The sequence below is a fragment of the Ostrinia nubilalis genome, chromosome 19 (assembly GCF_963855985.1).
Source record: "Ostrinia nubilalis chromosome 19, ilOstNubi1.1, whole genome shotgun sequence".
Classification (NCBI taxonomy): Eukaryota; Metazoa; Arthropoda; class Insecta; order Lepidoptera; family Crambidae; genus Ostrinia; species Ostrinia nubilalis.
In genome coordinates this window covers 7,529,892-7,543,084 of record NC_087106.1, presented here as the reverse complement: position 1 = coordinate 7,543,084, position 13,193 = coordinate 7,529,892, and the positions used below count along the sequence as shown (strand labels likewise).

Below are 13,193 nucleotides of genomic sequence, written 5' to 3'. Positions count from 1 at the left end.
GCAGACCTCATAGTAATGTTTGTGAATACGGGCGTCAGTATCGAAAGCGTAGGCCTTACTGCAAGTTATACCGATTGCGATGAAGAATCCCTGGTGACGTTTGTTTTAAAACCGCTAAGGTACTTTGTAAGCCACATTGTAAATGATAAATCGTATGAGGTTTAGGCACATCAAGATAAAAAAGAAAACCGGGTCAGATTACGCCCAATGATATTGTATAATTTTTTTTTACTATGCAGTAAAGCACACATATATTGTCATTTGCCCAATGCGGGCTAAATACAACCCAAAAGCGACTTACGTTGTGGGTTAGAGTTTGGATAGCGCATTTCTTTCAGTCCACCTACAAGGTGGACCGACGACATCGTAAAGGTAGTAGGGAAGCGCTGGACGCAGGCTGCTACCAATCGATCAACATGGAAAGCATTGGGGGAGGCCTATATTCAGCAGTGGACGTCCTATGGCTGAAATGATAATGATGATTTCTTTCAGTTACCAAGACCAAGTTGACTTTTGCAAGTTGTAGACATGATCAGATCAAACAGTTTAACGAGCGTATACCATTTTAAAGTAAATTTCATTGTTTTTGGACCCTGATAAAAAAATAACGCTAAAACACCGCCTTTAAAAAGGAGGGTTCGAAATTATCAAGATAATTACGCTTCATGATAATTATCAACAGTATAAGATACATTTGTCATATTGTTTCATAAGAAATTCTGATTGCGAATGTTGCTTTATGTTTTTAGTTGCTGATTGTTGTCAAGTTATCCATCGCTAGTCGCATAAAACTTGGAAAATAAATAAATATTTTGACGCTAGATAACTAGTGATCATTGTGGAGCTAAATAGATAGGTTTTGTAACTATCTATGTTGATTAACACCCACCACTAGACGCAAGTGCGGAAATACACATTCGAAAACCTTGAATACGGTTCATTTTCACGAGTGCATTTTTTGTTATTATCAACCGATAATTATCCATGTGTTATTATCAAGATAATTGTCATGATAATTATCGTGATAATTATCATTGATAATTATTATCCTTTCGAACCCTGTTAAAAAGTAAATCTAATCGTCTCCGTTTTAATTTCCAGGTAACTACTCCGTAGAACACATTGATAAGGTGTGCCTATCGTTGCGAGAGCAGTACGGCAAGTGCGTGAAGGTAGCTGGCCTGTTAGGCCGGCCTGACATGCTGTTTGTGTTCGACGCGGGAGAGGTGGAGAGAGTCTTCAGGGGAGAGGATGCTGCCCCTCACAGGTAACAATTCCACGAGATGACATGCAACAATTTACGGATTGACCCCTATAAACCACATAACTAAATCCCAACCAATCGTCTCATTCATAGCCATCAACTCAATAGTCCATCAACTCATAGTCCAGTCAATAAAGCATTATAGATGGAAAACTGTAGAACACAATTTCTGACTTCAGGACTTTATTTAGACTAGTTAGGAGGTGAACATAGCACAAGTCCCCGCCCTTAGCCCTTGAGCCGGCGGGGAGAGGGGGGTTTAAAGGTGCCACTTTTCGGTTTTTCGCTTAATCCTCGGAAACTATGCGACCTAGTGACATGACTACTTTGAACCAAAAAAAGCATATTCAATTTGCTACAGATGAGATAGACAAGTTTTTCTATGAATTGTATAGTTTTTGCGGCATCTGCTCTAGAAGGTCTGTAATATTGGAAATTTTATTTTTGTCTTACTTGTTCCCATCAGGAGAAAATCGACTAAATCAACATTGAGCAATCATTCTAGACATGCAGGAGCATGTTAAGCCTAGTTCCAGCGAGGGGACTACACCGTGCGTATATTTAGACGAATCACTTTGAGCCACTTTTGACTCCTCATCACTCAAAAACTACTGTGCATTAACACTTCAAATTTGGCTCATGTGTTGAGACTTGCAAGATATGCATCAGTTTCAAATTTCATAAATATGCCTCAAACGGTTCTTTAGATATTGACGTCCAAAAATCTACATGTCTGACCTATAGACCAAATTCTAACCACTTCCAGATGACCTCGAAGGTTCAAATTTGGCATCCAGAAAGGTAGTTATGTAAATACAAAGGAACAAATAAAAAACCAGTAAATTTTAACATTTCACATGTGATAGATAGATAGTAGTGCTCTAAATATCGATTTTTGAACGTCAATACCTAAATAACCGTTTGAGGTATATTTATGAAATTTGAAGCTGATGTATATCTTGCAAGTCTCAATACATGAGCCAAATTTGAAGTGTTAATGCACAGTAGTTTTTGAATGATGAGGAGTCAAAAGTGGCTCTAATTGGTTCGTCTAAATATACGCACGGTGCAGTCCCCTCCATGGAACTAAGCTTAACATGCTCCCGCATGTCTATAGTGTTTGCTCAATGTTGATTTAGTCGATTTTCTCCTGATGGGAACATGTAAGACAAAAATAAAATTTCCAATTTTACAGACCTTCTAGAGCAGATGCCGCAAAAACTATACAAGATATAGAAAAACTTGACTGTCTCACCTGTAGCAAATTGAATAAGCTTTTTTTGGTTCATAGTAGTCATGTCACTAGGACGCATAGTTTCCGAGGATTAAGCGAAAAACCGAAAAGTGGTACCTTTAAACCCCCCTCTCCCCGCCGGCTCAAGGGCTAAGGGCGGGGACTTTTGCTATGTTCACCACCTAACTAGGCTAAATAAAGTCCCGAGGTCAGAAATTGTGTTCCACGGATTTCTCTCTACACCGTCGTTAAGGCATTCATTGACTGGACTATCAAGGGGATCAACAAAACATAGCTTGTAAGCTACGTATTGTTGGATCTTTCTTTTTTCACGTTTGGTAGCAGACTGTATCCATTAGCAGACTGCAACCAGACGCCCTTTGAGCTCAGAATTTTCGAAGTTCAATAAACTGTGAGCACATTATTAGGTACTTTATAGGTAACTAATTTTTCTGCATAACCCGAAGGTAAACTGGATGAGATTGCCTTATGACATTAAGTACGCCTAATGTTAATATTTTTGGCATTGAAGTATAAATAAATAAATAAATACTTTAACCAAAATCGCAAAAGTGCTGAAGACAAAAAAAACCGTAAGACGTCCACTGCTGGACAAAGACCTCTTTAAGGATTTCCATTACGACCGGTCTGAGGCTGCCCGAAACTTTTAAACTTCGCTACCTAAACCAAATCGTCGGTCCGCCGAGTAAGTCTGTACTACGTTTTCTATTAAATGGTCGCCACTCGAGAACTTTTCTGCTCCAAAGGCAAAGGTTTACGAGTGAGTTTTAGTAATTTGCGAAGTTTCAGTTTCGTATGGCCCCATCTGGAAGTTTTTACTTAAAAGATTATTTAATTTACATATTTCTTCAACTTTGTAGCTAGAATTAATAATTATTGATCTTTTTCTTAACAAAATAGATGCGTTTTGTTCTTTGTTAGTAAAACAGTTGACTGAAAACAATTTTAACTTGCAGACCATCAATGCCGTCTCTGAACTACTACAAACACGTCTTGAGGAAAGATTTCTTTGGTGCCGAAGAGAATTGCGCAGGCGTTATAGCGGTGTAAGTTTTGAACAATAATATATCTAATCAATATTAATTTATAAAAGCGAACTAGGTCACTGATTGACTGACTGACTGACTCACTCACTCTTCACAAAATCTCAGAAACTACAAGTGCTAGGAGTCTCAAATTTTGCATGGGGGTTCCTTTTAGAACGTAGGTGCTCACTGAGACGCGATTTTGCAAAATTCAACCACTAAGGTGATAAAACGGGATACACGCGTACGAAGTCGCGGGCGGCCGCTAGTGAATAATATAAATGATGACAAAACCGATGAATTGTTTCAAATTCCAGACATGGTGACTCCTGGTCAGCTTTCAGAACTAAAGTGTCCCGAGTGGCGCTGAGCACAGTGGCTGCAGCACAGTACACAGAACCTGTGGCACAGGTGGCAGATGCCTTTATCGATAGGTATATCTTCGATTTAAAACTTTTATTTATAAAGTATTTGGAGTTATTTCCTTTCTTCATATTTGACGTTTACGTTTCAGAGTACGAAAAATTAGAAACAAAAATTTGGAAACTCCAGACGACTTTTTGAATGAAATTCACAAATGGTCTCTAGAGTGTAAGTAGTCGTTGTTACTTCTGACAAACCATTATTTAACTGAGTTAACGTAGTTAAAGCTATTGGTTTTCACGCGATTTGAATTTATCTTTTCAGTATCAGTGTATACTACTCTAAATTGTTGTAAACTATGTATGTGTGATACTGAATAAACATGTTTTCTATCTTATCTTGCTTCTAGAGTTATTAGGCAAATCAAGTAGCCAACCAGTGTATTAAAACCATAATTCTTCAAAAGCTGAATCACTCTCCCCTTGTCTCTCTCTTGAATTAGAGACTCTTTTGAATTAGATCCAAAATGAAACTTTCATGGCTGTCCCAGGTCCCTAAATAATAAAAAAACACCATTTTATTATTTCAGCTCTAAGCTTAATAGCTCTTGACACAAGACTAGGCTGCTTCGAAGCTCGTTCTGGCTCGGAGAGTCAGCAGTTAATAGATGCTGTCAACACGTTCTTTCTGTGCGTGGGAGAGCTGGAGCTAAGAGCCCCGTGGTGGAGGATATACCCCACTGCTATGTTTAGGAGATACATCGCTGCTTTGGACACCATCCTCAGGTAATTTTTGACTATAGGTGTTTATCGTTTCGTTCGTTCGTTCGTTTAAGCCGAAAGACGTCCATTGCTGGACAAAGGCCTCCCCCAAGGATTTCCACAAAGACCGGTCCTGCGCCGCCCGCATCCAGGCACCTCCCGCGACCTTCACCAGATCGTCGGTCGGTTTATAGTTTACGTTAGTGCTTCTTCTTCTTCTCCTCTATGGGATTGTGTTTAAATGTTTGCTAATGTAATTTATGCTTAATGACAATGGCTCATTCAGATGCTTCTATCAGAATAGTTCAACATTCTAACAATCATTTCAGTAAATAAAACATTCAGATTGAGATTGTTGTAGATCTATAAGAAAAGTAGCTTTGTTAACTTCTGCCACTGTCAAATCCACTGAGAGTTTATACTGATGGACACCGTACCTAGAACAAATTTCACACTAGTCTTTTAGAGTAATTTCAGAAACCAAGGTCTTAAATAGCTATTCGAAAAATGAAAATGAAATGTTTTATTCATCGTCATAAAACGACATCAAGAAAATCAAGAAATGTGCGTATCACCAAACGGTATTCACTCTGCAACATGCCGCGAGGTGTCGCACAGTTGCAGATTTTAAGTGTGCCCTAACGCTTAATACAAAGAAGATACAATGGTTTAAGCAGCATTTGCATCTTCTTTTCCAGTGTAACTCTGAGACACGTGGAGAGGGCGCTGGAGGAGCTGAAGACCGCCACCAACAAGTCGCTACTGCAGGATCTGGTCGCGGCCGCCGGGCCCAAGGTGGCTGCCGTGGCTGCTCTCGACATGTTCCTTGTGGGAATTGACACGGTAATGACACACTAATGCCCGTTTTCACCATCAATCCCTAATTTTTTTTAAGTGGCCCCTATGGTAACACATAACAGGAATTTTGTTGTCATAGGGGTCACTTAAAAATTAGGGATTGATTAGAAGTGTTGTATCTTACTTACTTGAAAGTTGAAGGTTCTTATAACACGAACATACAAGTTACTTCTTATAGTTAGAGACCAATAATAATGTCCAATGATTCAAGTATAAGGGAAGTTATTAGGATTAGTTGCTTGATATACGCGCCTGTAGAAGTTTTCATAGTCAATGTTACTTGCGCTGGACTTTTGTTAAGACCTAGAAAATATATTTCTACATAATTACATACATAGTTTAGTTACTGGTAAAAACTAGTTTTTATTGTAGGTTCAAGAATCGATACAGAAAAAAAACTTTATTGAGGTACCTACCCATAAAACCAGCTAGAATTAAACTTAGTTCATTTCATTGAGACTGAAAAAAAATTAGTTTACTTACCTCATTTATTGTTTTTAAATAATTCAATTGTTCAACAATTTTAATAACAATCAATTTTTCATTTCCAGACATCCAATGCGGTGGCTTCAACGTTATACCAGCTGGCATTAAGGCCGGAAGTCCAGGACAGAATCCACGAGGAAGTCACCAAGGCTCTGCAGGGCAGGCCCATGAAACCTGGAGACATTAACCAGATGCCTTACCTGAAGGCTTGTGTTAAAGAGGTTTTAAGGTAGATAATAAATAAACCAACTTCCTTCACCATAGACCCAAGCAAAATCAAAGGTTCTAGAAATAAAGATTGAAGTATGAATGTTGATCGAGCAAGACACACTCGATCTTGAGGGTGTCTTTGGCAATGATTTTTAGGCGCTGCTTATGTGATAAACATCGTAACTACAGCATCTATATAATTTATCTTTCTCTCTCTACATAATCTCTATCAATCTTAAAAATTTCACAATGTAGTCATGTAAAGTTTAAAACTACTCTTAATTTCAGAATGTATCCAGTTGTAATTGGAAATGGTCGGCAACTCACCAAAGATACAGTTATTTGTGGCTACAACATACCAAAAGGCGTAAGTATTTGATACCTAGTTATTATCCTGATACTTACATATTAGTTAACAGTATGCATTAGTTTTATATTGTAGATAAACAAGCCTGCAACGAGCGAGGTAAATTAAAGAGAAATAAAGTCCACGCCCCTACCCTGGTCAGACGGGTTGGGCCACCTCCCCTCACATAATTTGTCCTTTAGCCGCCTTTTGCGATATTTTTATATAACAGACAGCTAAAAATGAAAGAATATAAAGTCTTTTTCATCCGTTCCAGACCCAAGTGATATTCCAACACTACGTCATGGGCAACAGCGACGAGAACTTCACCCGCGCGTCCGATTTCATGCCCGAGCGCTGGATGCGGCGGACGCCTGGTCAGACGCACAGCGCCTTCGCGTCGCTGCCGTTCGGGTTTGGGAAGCGCATGTGTCTCGGCAGGCGCTTCGCTGAGCTCGAGATACATACTATTATATGCAAGGTAATGATCTTCTCTGTCCTTTTTCCTCTTTCTTTGCCAGAACGGTGGTGACCACGTTGAGGAGTCTACTTAACTAGGTGGTAGAGGATACATCTCTGCACGATCTCCCGCCAACTTTCCCTGGTAGCAGACGCTTCGCGCAGTCAGACTCGGTTTCCCACTCCGGATTTCAGTGGATCAGTCTATGACTGTTCAGATGATAAACGCTGTGTGATGCCGAGCTCCTGGAGTATGGACACATTGGTTTGGAACTCCGTCCATCTAAGTATCTTTCTTTTTCGTGTATTGTCCACGTCTCTCTCTGTTGCGTAAAGAAAAATGGGGAATACAAGCGTAAGGTAAGGTAAGCTTCATGCCGGAGTGCTGGCTGCGGCGGACGCCTGGTCAGACGCGCGTTCGGGTTCGGAAAGCGCATGTGTCTCGGCAGGCACTTCGCTGAGCTCGAGATACATACATACTATTATTTGCAAGATAAGAGTCTTCTTCTCTGTCCTTTTTTCTCTTTCTTTGCCAGAACGGTGGTGATAACGTCGAGGCGTCTACTAAAGTAGACGGTAGAGGCGGATACAGCTTTGCACGATCTCCCGCCATTTCTCCGGATTTCACTGGATCAGTCTATTCTGCAGCTGACAAATGCTGCGTGATGGCTAGCTTCTGGAGTATGGACACATTGGTTCTGAACTCTTGTTCTTTTTTCTTACTTATTCATATATTGTCCACGTCTCTCTCTGTTGTGTAAACAAAAATGGGGATTACAAGCGTAAGGTAAGGGTAGTTGATGGCAACAACCATTAATTCAATCAAGTCACAACTTCACCCATGCGTCCGACTTCATACCGGAGCGCTGGCTGCGGCGGACGCCTGGTCTGCCGCACAGCGCCTTCGCGTCGCTGCCGTTCGGGTTTGGAAAGCGCATGTGTCTCGGCAGGCGCTTCGCTGAGTTGGAGATACATACTATTATTTGCAAGGTAATGGTCTTCTTCTCTGTCCTTTTTCCTCTTTCTTTGCCAGAACGGTGGTGACCACGTTGAGGAGTCTACTTAACTAGGTGGTAGAGGATACATCTCTGCACGATCTCCCGCCAACTTTCCCTGGTGGCAGACTGCTTCGCGTAGTCAGACTCGGTTTTCCATCCGGATTTCACTGGATCAGTCCACGACTGTTCAGATGATAAACGCTGCGTGATGCCGAGCTCCTGGAGTATGGACACATTGGTTCGGAACTCCGTCCATCTAAGTATCTTTCTTTTTCGTGTATTGTCCACGTCTCTCTCTGTTGAAAAATGGTGAAACAAGAGTAAGGTAAGGGTAGTTGACAGCAACAACCAATAATTTCAATCAAGATACCACTTCTCACACGCGTCCGACTTCATACCGGAGCGCTGGCTGCGGCGGACGCCTGGTCAGACGCACAGCGCCTTCGCGTCGCTGCCGTTCGGGTTTGGAAAGCGCATGTGTCTCGGCAGGCGCTTCGCTGAGTTGGAGATACATACTATTATTTGCAAGGTAAGGGTCTTCTTCTCTGTCCTTTTTCCTCTTTCTTTGCCAGAACGGTGGTGACCACGTTGAGGCGTCTTCTTTAGTAGATGGTAGAGGCGGCTACAGCTCTGCACGATCTCCTGCCATCTCTCCTGGTGGCAGACGCTTGGATTTCACTGGATCAGTCCAGCGCATAGATGACCTGTAGCGCGATGCTAGTACCTTGTTCCCGGTACGACCAGTTGCCCTATGGAGTTGAGGCAAACGTCTAAGTATTGTAGTATGCGCAAATGTACAGCGGCGGTCAAACGCTGAGTAATACCGAGCTCCTTATGAATGACTCTTAAACTTTGATGCTCTAATTGTTATTTCATTCTTCATTCGTTCGTTCGTTCGTTTCAGCCGAAAGACGTTCACTGCTGGACAAAGGCCTCCCCCTTCTTCATTATATTGCCATAATAATTTGTAATTCTGTTTCTTGTCTGCAGATGGTGCAAGCCTTCAAGATGGAGTACCACCACGAGCCTCTGGAGTACCACATTCACCCCATGTACACACCCAACGGCCCGATACGGTTGAAGCTGATTGAACGATAAAATTAATTACTCATAACTTTAACAATATTATGACCGCAGGTCAGAATAGGTAGAGGGTTTGTGTTTTCATAATTATTTAAAGCTCTTTGTAGCTTAGTCGCGGGTTTGAATCCCGATGGGGGATGTTTTACTATAAAAGCTCTACATTATTTAATATTTACTTATCTATCTATTCCGATGTATGGTCGTAGGTACCTATAAAATATAATGTACATCACAGACATGAATGATTTCGTAGTGCCAGAGTGGTGTTAAATTACCGAGTTCAGTGACTTGGTTAATATTTTTTTTTTCTTAAAATGAGATGTTGTTAAATTTTAATTACAAAAAATTTAACGTGTGAAAATCTTGTGTTTTTTTGGGAAAATTCACTGATTTCCGATTAAGGAGTTAGTTTTTATTTTACTATTTGTTTTTGAATCTATGCCTCTACCATTGTACTTTAGTATAATTAATTAATTAGTTGAAATCTGTACCCCCAGTGAAAAGGGATCTAACTCGACTTAGATCAAAATCGACTTTATAACATAATGTGAATCTCTGAAAAATTAGCTATTTTTGTATCTAATCGGTATGTTTCTACGACGTATAGAAAAGAAAATAATTTTGTGCCAAATGATACAAGTAAGGCTTTGTGAACTTTTCTTTCGTGTATATTGATACATGTCTACTTTTAACAAAGTGTACCGGAGGCTTCTTTCACTTTTTTGTTGTGTCAAGAGGTATGACTCGTGTTACTACTTTTTACACGATTGAAGTTGTGCAGATTGAATTTGTGATTAACAATATAAGATGACGTGTAAAATGTTGTAAGTTACTTAGATCAAAAACATTTGAAAATCGCAACTAATAATTTGGTTAATTATTTGGTGTAAAATGATACAACTTAGCCCAAACGTCAGATTAAAGGAAAAAATAATGTCGTAGTTTATAAATCAAAGAACTTTAGTTAATAGTTTTAATAAATCTACTAGTAAAACATATAATTGAATTCATAGTGCCTAACGTTGTCAATAAAAGTACTTAATAAGTGCATTATCGAATTTACAAGAGCTCCAACTAACAGAAATCTTTATAAACAAAACTCATCACCTTTGACAACAAATTGAACTGGGCGAGTCATGTCGAGAACAAAATAAAAATGGCCTGTATAGCATTCCATCAGTGCAAGAGACTCATTGTATGGCCCTCTTACACATATTATTATGGATCACTTGTGTGGTGGCACAGAACACAACTATCCACAGCAAGATCAAAACTCCAAAACCTGCAACGCCTAGTAAGCATAGCGGGCACTAGTTGTATGAGAACCACTCCATCGACATCACTTGAGTACCTTCTGAATCTTAGATCTTTAGACCTCTTTATTCAGGAGGAAGCGCAAGCAGCCGCCCTAAGACTTAAAGGTAAGAACGGCATATAAAAGCAAAACAAGGAGACAGGACATTCCACGATCCTGCACAAAACCCTAATAAAAGAAATACCTCTCACCGAGGCACCCATCGACAGAATTCCCTGTGTTCACATCTTCGACTGGAGATATAATATCCAGCTTACAACGGAAACGCAAGATTGCTCTGGAATCAATGAAGTTAGGATATACACTGACGGCTCCAAAACCCAAAAAGGTACGGGAGCTGGTGTCTTCTCGAATTACCTAAATATACTAAGAATATCTACAACACTAGATACACACAATACAATTTTCCAAGCAGAATGCAATCAGAGCAGCACAGGCGATTGCAACCATAGATATCCGAGGTCTGAATATAAAAATAATCTCAGATAGTGCAAGCAATACAAAGCAACTTAATATACTACATTATAATACTTATATTGGAATGCCATGACGCGCTTCTAAGTTATTGCAGACGCAAATGGCGTTACCCTGCACTCCTGAAGTGGATCAAAGGGCACAGTAACTCCTTGAGCAACGACGCAGCAGATGAACTGGCCAGAAGGGGATCGTACAGGACGGTATTTGGTCCGGAACAATTATAATGCCGATACCATAAGCACAGATCAAGACCTGGCTGCGCTCCAAAATAGAAAAATAACACCTCACAGAATGGAAAGATTGTGAAAGATGCAGGCAAACAAAAGATGCAGATATATCGAAAAAGTTTTCCCGCAGCCTCATAAAACTAAACATGGACAACATCCGCAAGGTCCTAAGTGTAATAACAGGTATGTTAAACAAACACCTACACAATATAGCTGTTACAGACAGTCTACTGTGCAGAAGATGCATGGAGGCAGAAGAAAAACCGCAGCACGTGCACAAGGAGTGCACAAGCGTAGCAATCAACAGGCTCAAATTCTCCAATCACCAGGGTTGCTGCAGAAGGCCTGTAGCGACCTAGATAGGCTGCTGCTACCTGGAGGGATCTGGAGCGGTTGGAATAGGAAGATAAACTACAAATAGCGCACAATGGTCTAATCAAGAGGCTAAGTGCAATATTCGATTGCCCTGAAAAACTAACTACGAAAGTCCTTATGAATGGATACTATGTATAAAGTAAATAATTATGTAAATGGCATGTGTTGCTGGACTTTATCTGCTTAGTTCGCAAGTATAACATGTCTTGTTAATTCATGTCTCTATTGATTTAAGAAGATTCCCGCCGTAGGCAGTTCGATATTTTCAAGTTATTTATGATTTAAGAATAGGCTGACAAGGGTGGCTAAATTTATGTCCCAAAATAATTGTAGGGTTCAAGTTATACTAGGACGTGTTAAAGGGCTTTTTAAAAGCCTCTTTGTTGAAAACAAATGCATTTTATGACTTTACTTTTATATTATCCTTCTGTAGCCAAAAGGCAATCAATATTGCTTGACATCACCATCTCTGGTCCAGGGTTTGATTCTTATTAGGGTAATTGTAGAAAACAAACTTTTCTCTGTCTCCTGTCTAATTAGTTGATGTGAAACCATTGTTGTTTCTGGTCTTTACTACACAATTGCTTCAGCTATACTTACTTTAAAATAGGAGATAATGTATGTGATTTAGGCCGATATCATTCATGGTATATGGTGTAATAATTAATAAAATAGTAGTTTCAGATCAGAATAAACATTTAAGGAGTAAATAATTAGAATTCAGTCTCAAATTCTAGCCTTATTCCTTTACAGTCGCCACTTATATCACTTTACACAAAATTATTAGGATACTTAGATCGCTATTATGTAAGTTAGATCAGTTTACACTTTTATTTCTCACCACAAAATTGGTGTTTATTGATATAAGTAATGTTTTTTGGACTATTTACCCTAAATGACCTGAAATAATGATTCCTCATAGTGTAATTACTTATGTTTGTTTTACAACTTTTTCTAAAATTGAAGAAACAAAAAAATATCAACAGAAATGGCGTAAAATGTATCACTTTACACTTGTTAGCGAGTGGTCATTTCAGTGTGGTGTAAAATGATTTATGTCCCATTATATCACTTTACACGAATGTAAAGTTGTCGTGCATGGTGATATAACTAGGTTTTTATTTAATTACGAAAAAACCACATGCTATATTTCCCAAACTGGCACACTGCCTAATCATATCTAATATTACCTTTCACCTAAAAAATATTTCACCCAGTTATCTCTAATAGCGACGAAGCAGGATTTTTTTTAACTTCAAATGCGATTTCCCAAAAATCACCATTTTCGACTTAGCTCCCTTTTCACTGGGGGTACAGAAATATAAGTTTTCTAAAAGTATCTGATTTAATATATTTACAGTTTTTCAACTTGTACCTAATTAGTTACTAAAAATAATTTTACTGTAACTACATATTTCAATAATAATGTAAAAATAGCGTTAATACAGTCTTTGTACAAGATATCATATTTTGAGACAAGAACTGCAGACGTACCTATCTTTATTTTAATGAATAAGTAAAATATTTCTGTGTAAAATTATTTAAGAAATATTTTTACTTGTGTGAATTAAATATGGTGTATTTTATAAAGGTGATTTTTATTTATTCCGAAAGCTTAAAACGTAATTATGTTACTGGTTTACAACCAACTCAGTACATTACAGTTGTTAAATATTAGCTACTGAAAATCT

General features: G+C 39.1%; 1 protein-coding gene across 2 annotated transcripts in view; it reads left to right on the top strand.

Annotated features, from left to right (window-relative positions):
• LOC135081134 (probable cytochrome P450 49a1) overlaps positions 1 to 13,072 on the top strand; it is a 30,579-nt gene extending 17,507 nt beyond the window's left edge. For both annotated transcript variants that reach the window (XM_063975876.1, XM_063975875.1), the window contains exons 4-13: positions 1,102 to 1,267; positions 3,476 to 3,565; positions 3,862 to 3,978; positions 4,059 to 4,135; positions 4,497 to 4,692; positions 5,367 to 5,511; positions 6,078 to 6,241; positions 6,511 to 6,589; positions 6,846 to 7,049; positions 9,016 to 13,072. In XM_063975876.1, coding sequence (XP_063831946.1) covers positions 1,102 to 1,267; positions 3,476 to 3,565; positions 3,862 to 3,978; positions 4,059 to 4,135; positions 4,497 to 4,692; positions 5,367 to 5,511; positions 6,078 to 6,241; positions 6,511 to 6,589; positions 6,846 to 7,049; positions 9,016 to 9,123 — 1,346 coding nt within the window. In that variant the 3' untranslated portion in view covers positions 9,124 to 13,072. The remainder of the gene's footprint in view (positions 1 to 1,101; positions 1,268 to 3,475; positions 3,566 to 3,861; positions 3,979 to 4,058; positions 4,136 to 4,496; positions 4,693 to 5,366; positions 5,512 to 6,077; positions 6,242 to 6,510; positions 6,590 to 6,845; positions 7,050 to 9,015) is intronic.
• The last annotated feature ends 121 nt before the right edge of the window (positions 13,073 to 13,193 follow it).